This window comes from Saccostrea echinata, unplaced genomic scaffold, assembly GCF_033153115.1.
Source record: "Saccostrea echinata isolate AGI-Se365-2 ecotype Australia unplaced genomic scaffold, CSIRO_AGI_Sech_v1 ptg000037l, whole genome shotgun sequence".
NCBI classification, from domain to species: Eukaryota; Metazoa; Mollusca; class Bivalvia; order Ostreida; family Ostreidae; genus Saccostrea; species Saccostrea echinata.
This window is the reverse complement of record NW_026889786.1, coordinates 3692615-3706620: the sequence shown is the minus strand read 5'-3', so window position 1 is coordinate 3706620 and position 14006 is coordinate 3692615. Positions and strand designations below refer to the sequence as shown.

Here is a 14006-nt window from a genome sequence, read left to right as displayed (position 1 = left end):
ATGCTTTAAACAAACACTCTTCTGATCAATGTTACAGTATCTATCACTTGATACGTCAGTGATATCTTTGGTGGTGTTGAACTGTGACAGCGTCAATATTTTTGTGTAATGTAGCTGTGTAGGGCTATTGATTCCCTGGTATGTGGTGGGGCTTTGAGTCCGTCAGCTGTGACAGGGACTGGGAAACTGTCTGGCATTGTTTAAACCACCATGACCAATCAGCCATCTTTATCATACAGAGGTAGTCCTTGGTGATAATCAATATATGGCATATTTCCGTCACAAGATGATCGTTTATTTTATGATGAGTGATTGAGGAAAAAGTCGTCTTAATTAAAAGCTGCTATTTTTGTCTCTTTACATTCCTATTATTTTTTTCATCATTTCTGCATGTTATACATGCATTGCTAATGTTGATTCATGTAGGAAAAGTGGTAAAGAAGTTTGTGCTTTGTACATGTTGTAATGTATTAAAAACAAATTTAGTTTCTTTTTATGATGACTTTTGCAGCATATTGTCTCTTTTCCGATAATGTTAATTTGATTTGCTGAATTGACAACTGGCATTGATGTGAGCAAAAATAAAATCAATTGAATTTGTAGTAAAAAAAGTGTTAAACCTAATCTCCATTGATTTGTACGTCTCTCACTGGCATTCCACCTCATCCTATTTTAAATTCAATATAAAAACCATATAAGAGTTGGAGTGCAAAGATTAATTCTGTTTTTTGGCTGCATGGCCACTTGACAGCATTAAGGATTCCCGCTGTCATGGCTGATTTCAAAGAGCCCCTGATCAAGGTAGAAACTTGTCACACACACACATGAGTCATCTTTCAGTTGCAGAATCAGGTTCTCAGCTCACTGTACGGACAGTTTTTTTTCATTAGAACCCCTGATCTTGTAAGATAATTACAGGGTCAGCATGTTAGAGCATCTGTTTTCATCTAGGTGGTTTGTGATCCGATCAGAAATGTGGAAATGTTTTAACATAGCTTGGTCATGTAAGTGATTTTTTTTTAATTATTGTGGGTTTTTTAAATTAAGAATTCTGCAGAAAAGTATGTACTGCTTCAGTTACCTGATGACTAAGTACATAGTCGGCAGATGACGCTGCATTTTGAAAAATGCAGAGCTTTTTAAAAATGTATGTGACATTTAGTCACTGGAGATTTGTTTTTGAAATTTCTTGGTTTTCTGTTGTCTGTAACTACTAACTTTTTTTTAAATATCATTTTGCTGTTAAGAAATGACTTCGAGAGGCTGAACATGCTCTCAGATCCTAGTCATTTATCGAATGAAATTTGCCTGTCATGTTCATTAAGCAAATATTGAAATATGTGTTTCATAAGCATTCTCATTTTATTTTATGCTTCTTCCATAAAACATTTAAGAAACTTTATTATTTCATTGCATTTTTCTATGTATATCTGTAGTATACTAGATTTTCAACAACAAAAAAAGATGAACCAACAAAAAGTTGGCCTTATATTTTCTTGTAACATTAAATTTTCCAGAAAAAATTATGAAACTTTATTCAACTTTTTTATCCTAAATGGATTTTCTTTTAGGTTATGTTCATGGGAAGAACATTGAAAATGAGAACCAGATACTTGAGGACATTAGTCCAACCAGCAAGTCAGTCCGAGACTCGAAATCCCTCCTCACTGAAATGAGTAAGTTGATCATTAAGTTGCAGAAGTTCAAAATATCTTCTCACTACAATAAGTCATATAAGTACCAGGAATTCCCCCCCCCCTCCCCAACTGAAATGAACTGGGGCACAGCAAGTGAAGCATCCCCTGGCAAAAGAGCACATTGACCCCAATGAAAATTATTACTTCCATTACCCAAGCACCCACTCACTCACCCACACTTGCACACAAAAGTGCATTACTATATCCCCTCATTTTCTGTCGAGGGGATTACCCGGTAATAAGTAACTGAAAACTAAAAGAGTAATTAGATTCCCTGATCACATAAGTGTATAATTAGTCATCTAAGTACTAGGGACTCAGAATCCCTTCCTTATTAAAATAAGCAACTTAATGAGTTTAGGAAGTCATCCACCAGCAAATGTTATCCAGAGTATAATTCTCACTGAAACAATTAATTTCCTAATATTTACATTTGCAAACGTTTTCCCTTATATAACACTACTGAAAGCAACACGTATCTATATCCATATAAACACGGGTTCCTCGCGTCATAAACGTTGGACATAATTTCTCAGTGACGTCATAAAGGGTTGACATGCAATAAATGAATCAAATACCTGTCATTGAGTTTGAAAAATAAAAGATTTCACGCGTTAAAGATTATAATCAAGCAAATATAAAATATGAATAAATCACAAATGTAAATATAAGTACCGGTAATAATGTATCATTTTTAAACATCTATCGGGATATAAATACGGGTTGGTACGAGATCAAATTTACCATAAAGCCCTTCGGGTTCCATTATTACTACAACACTAATATGGTCTCAAAACATCTCCCATAATGGAAACAATAACATTTAAATTAGTAGAGAATTAAGAAAGAGAAAAATCAAACAAACAGACAGACAGACACTCTCAAGTTTAAGGTCCATCATCCCTCCGTTCACTCATGTAAAATATTGATTTAACTCTAATGATTTTCGTAAAGAAATTTAATTTATAATTAAAATGCACGCAATTTCAACATACCTTGCAGGGCAAAATTTGATAGAAATGATAATTGACAATGACAATTTATTAAGGAATAATAGTCATCACAATGAGAGTTATCTTTCTTATCAGAGGGTCAGTGAACCTTAAAGTCACAGGTTAGACCTGGCTTAGTACAGTTTACAACATAGCAGATATGAGGTGAACTCTCTACCTAAGTACTGGGGGTGGGTTTGAGTAAGTAAAATAAATTTATAAGTACCAGGAGTCACAATACGTGAGTTTCGAGATTGTAACTCTCCTATGATAGAGGCACAAAAGGTATCCATATCAGCATGGAAGTGGGACAGGTTGTTAATGTATACAAGCTTGCATAAATAAAAAAAGGATGGCTATATGGCTTTTAAAATTCATTTGATGTTATAAAAAGATGATAATGTTAAGCAGTGATCATTTTGATGATTTTGTAAAGCTCTTTTATACATATTTACAAATTCACTTTCAGTTAGGATACTTGAAAATGAAAAAACCATCATCATCTTCATTAAAAAATAATTCTTTGATTGTGCACACCTTTTCTAAAAAGTTGTTGGGCTCTTTGAAGTTAAGGAAAAGAGTCATTCAGAATGCCGACATACAATGATCAGATGTGTGTGTATTTATTAGAAATCCATATTATCTATTTCCTTGTTTGATAAGTCTTATCCACTGATATTTTCTTTTGTTCCCATTTTTATTTTCTTTTGTTTCGTTTTTTTTTTTTTCGTAGAAAGAATTGACGCCTTTACTTTAATTCGGTAAAGAGTACATCCCGACAATCAGTTATGATAGACCAGTATATCGATGATGTAATGTATCCAATATTTATACACATGTAACTGTCCCACCTGCCTGCTTACGCGGAAACAAGAAACCCCTCTGTAACGAAAGAGCGCACCAAGGGAGATAATCTCGAAACTTGCGTATTATCTGTACTCCTTACAGAAATCTGTAAGTCATGCAGGTGAAGCAGTATAGCTTCTAAATAGTGAAACATAGGGCGCTTAGTCTGCAGTTATAATGTGAACAGTACATCAAACGATTATATGTTGGAACTTTTGTTTTAAAAGAAATATAATGTTACAAACAAGCATTTTCTGTATTTGTGCTTGTTGAAGTCAAATTGTGACTTTGAAATGAGTCATTTTGGATCTGATAATGCTCCAAACTGACAAAACATGCCCTCATTCAAGCGAGCAACCATCTGCCTTACAGGAAATCTTCAAGACTGACATGAGGAAGCCACAATGTAAATTTTATGATTCAAAGTTGTTTTTTTTTTTTGATTTTTTTTTCTTTTTTTGCATTGAACATTGAATTTTCCAAGAATTAAGTGAATCAGGTACTGATCTTATCTCTTTATTTTTCACATGTAACGAAGTGGTCTAACACTGTGTTTTATGAATGGTTGATTTCCTGTTAATTAACCTTTTTTTTTAAATTGTAAATTGAGTTAATGAAGATATTTCATTGTTAGGAGCCCAGAATTTTGATGTCATTCGATTTGCCACGTATAGGACAGCCTGTAAACTGAGATTCATTCAAAAGAAGACCAACTGTGAGTATAGTTAATAATTAAATTTTGTGTTCATAAATCTTGTAAAACTTGAATAACTCAAGTTGACAAGTATCATTTTTTGATCCATTATGTAATTTCAGATGTTTAATTCTGCATCATCTACTGTATTACATTTTGTTTGACTCCGAGACTTAAAAAAATTACATATACATGTATGTCTTAAGAATTTAAAGATTACTAAAAACATTATGCATTTTCTACATCCTTTAAAGCATATACACAGACCATCAAATCACATAGACACTGGAAAGTCACTGAAAACATGATAAGCTGGTCAACTTCAATCTTAACGTACAAAGTAAAATAATTAAAAGGTGATTAAAGGTCTGTGTTTGATGTGCTCCTACTGAAAGTGAAGAAATGGAAATCATTTTTACCATAAATAGATCCAGTCTGTTTCTAGACATGGAATCTGCCTTCACTTGGTAAAATAATGATCAGGTTACTGAAGCCTCAAGCAATTATTATTAATTAATATATGAAGGAGATTATCACCTGTGTGGTTAATTGAACAGATTGGAAATTTTATTGACCATGATTTTCGTTCCCATTTTCAGTATCCCTTGTGGACATCTGGAATATCATTGAGTCCTTCAGGGAGAATGGTCTAAACTCACTGGAGCCTGACTCAGAGTTGAACTCGTCTCGAGTAGAGGCCATCATCTCGAGTCTATTCTGTAATCTTAACAAACGTCTTCCTTCCACACAGCAAGTCAATGCTGACCAGTGTGTTAACATGTTGTTACACTGGATCATATCTGCCTATGATAGGTCAGTGTAGATGTATTCTTTTACTTACTGTATATACTGGCCTATAAGTCTGTTTTTTAGCTCACCTGAGCCAAAGGCTCAAGTGAGCTTTTCTGATCAAAATTTGTCCGTTGTCTGTCGTCGTTGTCGTTGTTGTTGTAAACTTTTCACATTTTCAACTTCTTCTCCAGAACCACTGGGCCAATTTCAACCAAACTTGCCATAAAGCATCCTTGGGTGAAGGGGATTCAAGTTTGTTCAAATGAAGGGCCATGCCCTCTTTCAAGGGGAGATAATTAAGAATTAGTGAAAAATGAATAGCATCTTTATAAAATCTTCTTCTCAAGAACCACAGAGCCAGGAAAGATGAAACTCATATGGAAGCATCCCCAGGTAGTGTAGATTCAAGTTTGTTCAAATCATGACCCCCGGGGGTAGGGCGGGGCCACAATGGAGGATCAAAGTTTTACATAGAAATATATAGAAAATCTTTAAAAATCTTCTTCTCAAGAACAGTAAAGCCATGAAGATTCATAATTATATGGAAGCATCCTCATGTTGGGATAGGGAGGAGCCACAATGGGGGATCAAATTTTTAAAAAGGAATATATGGGAATTTTTTTTTAAATTTTAAAATCTTCTCAAGTACAACAAAGCCATTTGTTATATTGACATGGAACCCCCCCCCCCCCCCAGTAATCTTTTCAATACTGAACTGATTTGTGCTTTTGCCTAGCCAATGTTCTCAAGTGAGCGATGTGGCCCATGGGCCTCTTGTTGGGAGTTAAACTTTGGTCCAAAACTCTTTATCTGACTTATACGCTGGTTATAAAAAGATTGGTATTTCAGCAGGTAAATCCTTTTAATTTAAGCTTAAAAAATACAACCGACTTATAGGCAGACCGACTTATAGGGGAGTATATATGGTACATAATCTTATCATGTTCTTTATGTTTACATAATCTCATTGTTACCCTTTATAGCTCACCTTGACAAAGTTGGGGGAAGCTTACACTATACTTTCGGTCTCAACATCCCAGGTCAAAGTTTTTGGAGCAGTTTTATTTTAAAGTAACTCTGCCCTATATTGATCAGAATTGCATATGAATTACGCATCTAGTACTTTTCATCATTCCAATCAGGTTTCAGAAGCTGCATTTTCCAGAAATTGACCAGGTTAATGTTGTTGGAGTATGTTTAAGTTTTTGTAGCAGATTAAAGTTTTTGGAGCAGGTCTCATTCCCAAGTAACTATGATCTGTACGGTGACTTAATTTGTGTGGATGATGAATCTAGAGATGCACACTACCAGGCTTGCTTCAGATGCTGGATCTTATCAGCAGTTTTTGGATGAATGAACATGTTAAAGTTTTTGAACCAGGTCCAAGTAACTATAAGCTCTACCATTACTAAACTTGCTTGGACTCTAAATGCATCTAGGGATGTAAACTACCAGACTTGCTTTGAATGCTGGTTTAACTTACATTTTATGGATGAGTGACCAAGTTTTTTGGAGCAGGTTTATTTTAAGAAACTAGAAGTTCTACCTGGACCAAACTTGTACAGGAGATATATCTGGGGATGGACACTACCAGACTAGCTTCAAACAGTGACCTGATTTACATTTTCCAGGTGATTAAACAGGCTTAATTTTCAGAGCAGGTCCATTCCCAGGTAACTATAAGCCCTATATGGACCAAACTTGCATGGGTAATGCATCTAGGGATGCACACTATCAGGCATGGATGTTAGATCTGTCTAACCAACATTTCTGGACAAGTTTAAGTTTTTGGAGCAGGTACTTTCCAAAGTAACTCTTAGTCTTATGGTTATAAAACTTACGTGGATGATGCATCTTGGGATGTACTATATCTGACTTGCTTTAGATATTGGAGCTTTAGATATTTGACCTATATTTCCAGGTCATTGAACAATTAAAGGTTTATGTTGCAGGTCCATTCCCAATTGGGGTATATTGATAAATTGTTACTCCCTTAGTAGATAAGAAAACAGAACACATAATTTGGCTCAGAAAAACCTGCCTTATGAAACTCAAGTTATATTAAACAAAATGGAAAATATTGAACTAAGCATAAACAATGGGATTGACTATATGAACAAAAACTTTAAACCTTTTCCCTGCATAATTTATCATGGCACTTGAACATGACTTTCTAGTTAAGGCCTTAAATCGCAGTAACATGTTATCTGGTTTAATTTCAGAGAAGGCTATGGAAGAATGAGTGTTTTTTCCCTCAAAGTGGCACTCTCCCACATGTGTTCTGGAAAAATGATGGACAAACTTAGGTGTAAGTAGTGCCGAACTTAATTTAGAATCCATGTTCCATTGGGAAAGTAATTCATTTCCACAGACGTGAAGCATAGACCTGCCATTCCCACAACAGACTCCCTGACAATTAATCCATCATTACACAATGGCAAAATGACAGTCAGCTTTCAAAAGACAGATGTGGCATTTTTAAATCAATATTAAAATTTGAAACTTTTTATTTTAAGAAAGAAAAAAATAAAGTCAATATAAAATAGCATTTAGATGAAGATGACACTATATTTCATTCATTCAAAATCATGGTTCAAACAAATGTAATGAGGTCAAATTCATTCCTGAAGAAAACCAGTTAATGACATCCCCCCATCCGGAAAGAGAGAAAAAAACATTTTGTTATGCCCTAGCTGCCATGTTACTCTTCCTTCTGTTACTCTGTCTTTGTTATTCCATCATAAATAGTTTTTAGAACTTTTTTCACTTCTCTTGTAGATAATGTCATTGAACTTGAAATTTTAGTATGATGACATACAGATTTAGTTCAAGTTTCCTGTCAATTGTCAATTGACCCATTTTCACAAAATTTATAATTATTGCTCTCAGATGTAAAACATTTCTAATTTAATATTCACTGTTTTCTGGACTTTTTGCTGTGCTTGTACATAAAAAAGCTAGGGATGTCAACGAGTACCCGGTTAACCGGGTACTCGATCGAACGTCCGAGTATCGAATACTAAAATTGTTACTCAGTTACTCGGATGTATATTTTTTTTCATATTTCAAAGAACAAAACATTTTATTTTATCAAAAACTTATCAAAAAATGCAACTTCAAAATGAATTGTCCATGTTTATCTTGTACGGTAATTAGCGTCACCCACACTTGTGAATACCCATAATTGTCTGTGGTCGTGTACTTGTAAATACAGTAATCACCGTGACCAATCACCTGGTACACAGCTGTTATCACCTTTTGTGATCCGTTATTTTTTTTTTTTGATGGCTTTAATGATTAGTATTTAATGAACATAGTTTAAATTAGGGCTTATTATCCTGAAATAATTTAGTTCCTATACGGTAGCGAATTCGGAAATACGGAGAGATGCCGCTACCACTTCAAAAGTGAAAAAAAAACATTAGGAAAGAATAACAGATTTCAAAAAATGTTTAAAATTACCTGTGCAAAGTAAACATAGTGTGTATGGGGAAAACAACCAACATACATGTATTAATTAAATATATACATCTAGCGAACTCGACACCGGCTCTTTCTTTAAAATAATTTTTTGCACTTGTCTGTTCATTGCAAAGCTGCGTAACAGATTGTCTTTCTTTTGCCTGGATCAAATCATCTTCCTAAACAAGAACTACACGTATAAACCATTTGTAATTATTGATGTATTAATTGTTGTCTTTTGTGTTTATTTGATAAATAAATTTAGTGCAAAAAATCATTTTCTTTTGGCTCGATGTTTGTGAAAGCATTAAAAGAATCATCGATGGGGCTAAACAGGACCTAACTGGTCTCAATAAAATTAACACATTTGTATTTTACAATTTTAACGAGTACCTGGGTACTCGATCGGAGTAACCGAATATCAAATATTGACCGATTTGACATCCCCCCCAAAAAAAATGTTTTTGGAATGTCTTTTTAATTGAAATTCCAAGATCAAGTTTGAGTTTCCCATTGATTAACTCATTTTGACAAAAGTTATTGCCCTTAGACTTTGAAAATTTCTAACAATGGACTGTTTCTACTGAGCTTGTAGGTGATCACTACTGTGGTATCAACAACTGATTCAAGCTATGAATGTGATATTCTATTTCTGGTTTTATTATTTTTTGGGGGGTTGGGAGGGGGAGATCCTTTACCCTGTTAACCAGGTATTTGTCGGAAAGTCATGTATGTACTACAATGCCTACTCGGAAAAAGAAATTAAGGCCCCATTCTTCACTTAAAATTTTTGATATTCAATTAAAATTATGTATAACTCTATAAACAAAAAGAAATTAATGTACTTTGAGGTATTTACCTGTAGCAATTACTCCCAAGTGTCAGGACACCCAAATTGTTCTTCCAGAAGTGCAATATATTTACAGTGCTCTCATATGACAATAATCACTTACATTGGTTGTTGGTGTTCTTTATCTTTAAACATTAAAAAATGTCCTTTTTCTGTGTGAAGGTACTATAGTAAAAAGAGGAAGTGCAGTATTAAATAAAGAATTATATACATTTGCAACATGCATATTTTTGACTGATATATAAGATAGCCAATCTTTTCTGGGTTTCTTAGATAAGACTAAATTTTAGGTTCTCATCCCCTTCTGCCCCTCTCAAAATGTCCTGCCTTGTTGTTTTAAATTTGTATTTGTTTTTTTTTTTTTTTTATCTACCGGTAAGTATTTATTAGATCATTGTCAGAGTTTTAGAGTTACTTCCCATTTGTATAAAAAGTCATGTGGTACTATTTTTATCACAGGAACATGTGGAGAATGAAGAAAACTCAGCACAAAAAGCAGTGTGCATGGGTAGAAAAAAATAATATGCCTGTATAGAAAAGGCAGCGGAAAAAAAGCAAAATAACAGTTATTATTAAGTGATAAATCTAGGTATATCTACAATGTACCATCAGCAAGTTTTTAATGAGATCTGAACAAAGTAAAAATATAGTGGAACAGACAAAAAAAAAATCAGATAAAATAAATGCAGCATCTTGTAGCAATCAATTTGTACCTTATTTCATATTGAAAAAAGATTGTCAGTAGACTTAAAAGGATAATAGTGCTACATAAAACAGTAAATTTAGAGGAACTGTTCAGCAGAGACTGAAATATTTTAGACACTCTGTTTTGCAAAATTTTGACAATATCAAACATATATGTCAAGAACCAAAAAATTGGATGTTAATGTAAGGAAAGTGGAAATATGTGGTATGTTTAGACAAAACATAGGAAGTTGTTGGTCAGACTGAAAGATATATACCAGTATTTTGAAAGGGCCGGAGTGAGAAGTGGTGACTACCATGTACAGCTAAAGCTAGCTTGTACAATGTTTTGGGATCTGGGCCCCATTTCTTGGTAGGAGCTGTGTGTGTCCGGTGTATGAACTCATTAAATCATTAACAATGTGAATATTTTGTATTACTAGAATCTTTGTAGAAATTACAGGGAGTAAACAATAAATTATACCCATATTGGCATTTACAATGTGAAAATTTTGTACAAGAAAAACGTTATGTACATATTTTTAAGAAGAAATGAAAAATAAAATCCGCCCACCCACCTAAATTTTTAAGCAAATAAGGATGAGAATCTTAAATTTAAATTTATGTGGACTAACTGGTTACTAGATTGGCCAATGTGACAACCCTAGTTTTGATTGATACCACTTTGTCTAGCAAATACTGCATTTTTTTGTCCAAGAACAACTTTTTCATATAAAGTTGTTGTCACTACTGGAAAACAGAGTATTTCTATCAGTAGATAACACTTTCAGCTCTCGATTCTTTGCTGTTTTGTGGTGGTTTATTTTACCGTAAGTATCACATTAAGTATTGATAAATGAAGTTATGTATATTTCTGTGTCTTTAAATCCCTCTACGGAGTTGCTGTCAATATCTGAGTGAAAAAGATGAAACAGAGACTGGTCCCTCAAGTCATTATTTTTTTGGCTTCACAACCAAGATTCTTCACAATTTGATCAAGGATCCAAATACCAAGTGGAATACAATAGCACTGTAGCTGTGTTTTCCCTAAGAACCGGCTACCGGCCAAATTGACCACTTCAATTGATATAAATGCCACTTAGAAATCAAAATTTAAAACATAACGGTTATAAGGTCCACAGAGATTTTATTCATAAACCTCAACCCCTAGCCTGTTACAATTGATTTCAAACCCTTTACTTTGAAATAAAAGGAAAACACTGCTGCAGATTCAGGTCTTACTGAAGTTACATTGCATATATTTTACCTATAAACTTTTAAACATATACCAAGTTGTTTGTTTTATGAATGATAATAACTGGGGGATATTTTACAGATATCTTCACCCAGATTTCTGACTCCAGCGGTAACATGGTGTGGACCAGGTTTGAAGACTATCTCCGAGCCCTGCTTGCCCTCCCAGCAGCTGTTTTTGAGGGACCGTCATTTGGATATAATGAGACGGCTCCTAGAAGTTGTTTTGATAAAGTAAACATGCTGTTATTGTTCACCTTGTGGGAATGGTTTTACCTTGCTGTTTCACATGTACTGGCCATAAATGGGGGTACTACCAAAGAAGGAGCAGATGGTGTAGTTTCCGTATTTTGAAACACATTTTAAAGTTTTTTGACCATCACTAGTCTAGCAAAAAAAAAAAAAAATCACTGCTGAAACATTAAAATATGGTTACAGCAAACATGCATAAAATGAATTCACTCTTACAGCGAAAGGATATAAATTCCCTGTAGTTTTAAAATGTATTATTAACTTATCCAATTTAATGAATTACGTTTTTAATGAATCAAAATTGTTTGTCCCCGGCACTTTCAGTGTTATAAACGTATTTTATTGTAAATCATAAATATGTCCAAATTAGTCAAGAAATAGTTACTCAAATATCAAAACCATTTATTTATATATCTATTTGCCAATCTAAATAATTTAAACTCTTACAGAAAATCTACTTGACTTACAAGTACACATATCTTGATTTCAGGTAGGTGACAGAGCCTGTTGCTTTTGCACCTTATGCAAAAATGTGCAATTATTCCATTATTTCTACTTCACAAAACAATTCTTTTTTCAAAGTAAATAAAAATATATCCCTTGGGTTTTTTCCCCCCATTTTACCACTTTTGCTAATTGTTACTTATTTTTTATTAGTAAAGTTGATAAAGAGTTCTTGCTCATAAACTGCTATAGTTATCTCTTGTCTTCCCGAAGAAAATGGGTTTCTCAAAGTATTCCCAGTGAACTCCAGAAAGAATTTGGTTCCTGCTTAATCATACCTAAAAAACCTTGCATGCCTTCAAAGTATTTGTAATTAATATGCCTCTTCATTTATTTTTTATTTGCTGGGTCTAGGTAATTTCATCAAATTAAATTAGGAATATCCTGTTATTTGACTGAATGAAGCCCTGGGGTGCATTAGGAAGTCATTAGGTTCTATAAACCCCCATTTTATGAGCTTTTAAATGCTTTTAGAATATGTATAGGTACATATTTACTTTCTGTCACCCAGACATTACAAGTAAGTGCTTCAACATCCATGTTTGTTATGGAGGGAAGAGGTGCTAATGGCAAGTGAAATCACTTGACCTTGTACCAGGTTAACTCTCCCACTCACGCTGGACATTGATTTTGTAATGGTTCCGTGGTCGTCAGCAGATTAACTGTGATCTTTGTGTATCTAGTATTGATTGGACCATTTTCTGGAGTAGAAGATCAGGGTCAATAACTCCTACATCGCTACATGCAGAGATATGAGATGGAGGGGGGGGGGGGGGGGGGGTGAGGCAATTCTTACATGTTACCATCTATTTTAATTTGTTTATCAAAAGTATTTGATCAGGTCAATGTTTTGTCAGTTCTTTGGATGTGCTTTTTAGCTCACATGAGCCAAAGGTTCAAGTGACCTTTTCTGATCGAATTTTTTTTGTTGTCTGTTGTTGTTGTCATTGTAGTTGTCCTCATAATCCTTTCACAAATTCACCTTCTTCTCCAGTGTCTCAGCCACTTTAAAGAGGAGATAATCTACAAAAGGCAAAAATAAAGTTGTTGTCATAAAAAAAATCCTTCTCAAGAACCACTGGGCCAAAAAAAAGATGAAACATGTGAAAGCTTCTTGACAAAGTGTAGAAATGTACCCCTGGAGTGGGCTGGGGCCGCAATAGGTAATCATAGTTTACATTGGAATTGTTTAAAAATCTTCTCAAGAACAGCAGGACCATGATTAGTGATATTCATATGCAGGCATCCCCAGATATTGCAGATTCCATTTTGTTCAAGTTATGGCCCTTGTGGGTATAGGGTGGGACCCCAGTAGGAAATAAAGTTTTACATCAGTATTTATAGGAGAATTATAATGTTTAAAATCTTTTCTCAAACATCCTTAGGTAGTGCAGATTACAGTTTGTTCAAAACATTGGGCCCCAGGGATGAGGTGGGGCCATAATATATCAAAATTTACTTGGGAATATATAGGGAAGAATCTTGCAAAACCTTCCTTTCATTAATAATAGTACCATAATTAGTGATATTTTAAAATATGCAAAACATTGTCTGGTCCTGTACATTCAAGTTTTTGATCCCTGAGGGGTAGGGTACGTAGGACAACAATAGAAAATCAAAGAAAAAAATCTTTAAAATTATCTGTTTAAGGAACAGCATGATCATGATTAGTCATATTGATATGCAAGCATCTTCAGATAGTGTATTATTTATATTTGTTCAAATCATGGCCCCTGGGGCTAGGGTGGGGACATTGTTTTGAAGAACAGCAGGCTGAAGGTGACTCAGGTGACCATTGTGGCCTATAGTCCTCTTGTTAAAGTTCACCCAGCTAAAGAAGAGTGGAATATCCTTTCTGAAGACCACCACATGCAGTGTACTGTGATTATCGCAGTTTATAACTATTCAAATTAAACTTCAAAATTCTCCTGTAAGAGTAATAACTTGATATGTCTTTAGAATATAGAAGAACTTGCACT

At 34.2% G+C, this 14006-nt stretch overlaps 1 protein-coding gene across 2 annotated transcripts in view; it reads left to right on the top strand.

The window, feature by feature from the left end:
* Window positions 1-14006, top strand: part of LOC133200215 (dystrobrevin beta-like) — a 67948-nt gene that overhangs the window by 13099 nt on the left and 40843 nt on the right. For both annotated transcript variants that reach the window (XM_061336032.1, XM_061336031.1), the window contains exons 2-6: window positions 1572-1676; window positions 4170-4250; window positions 4829-5042; window positions 7244-7329; window positions 11354-11505. In XM_061336032.1, the coding sequence (XP_061192016.1) occupies window positions 1572-1676; window positions 4170-4250; window positions 4829-5042; window positions 7244-7329; window positions 11354-11505 (638 nt within the window). The remainder of the gene's footprint in view (window positions 1-1571; window positions 1677-4169; window positions 4251-4828; window positions 5043-7243; window positions 7330-11353; window positions 11506-14006) is intronic.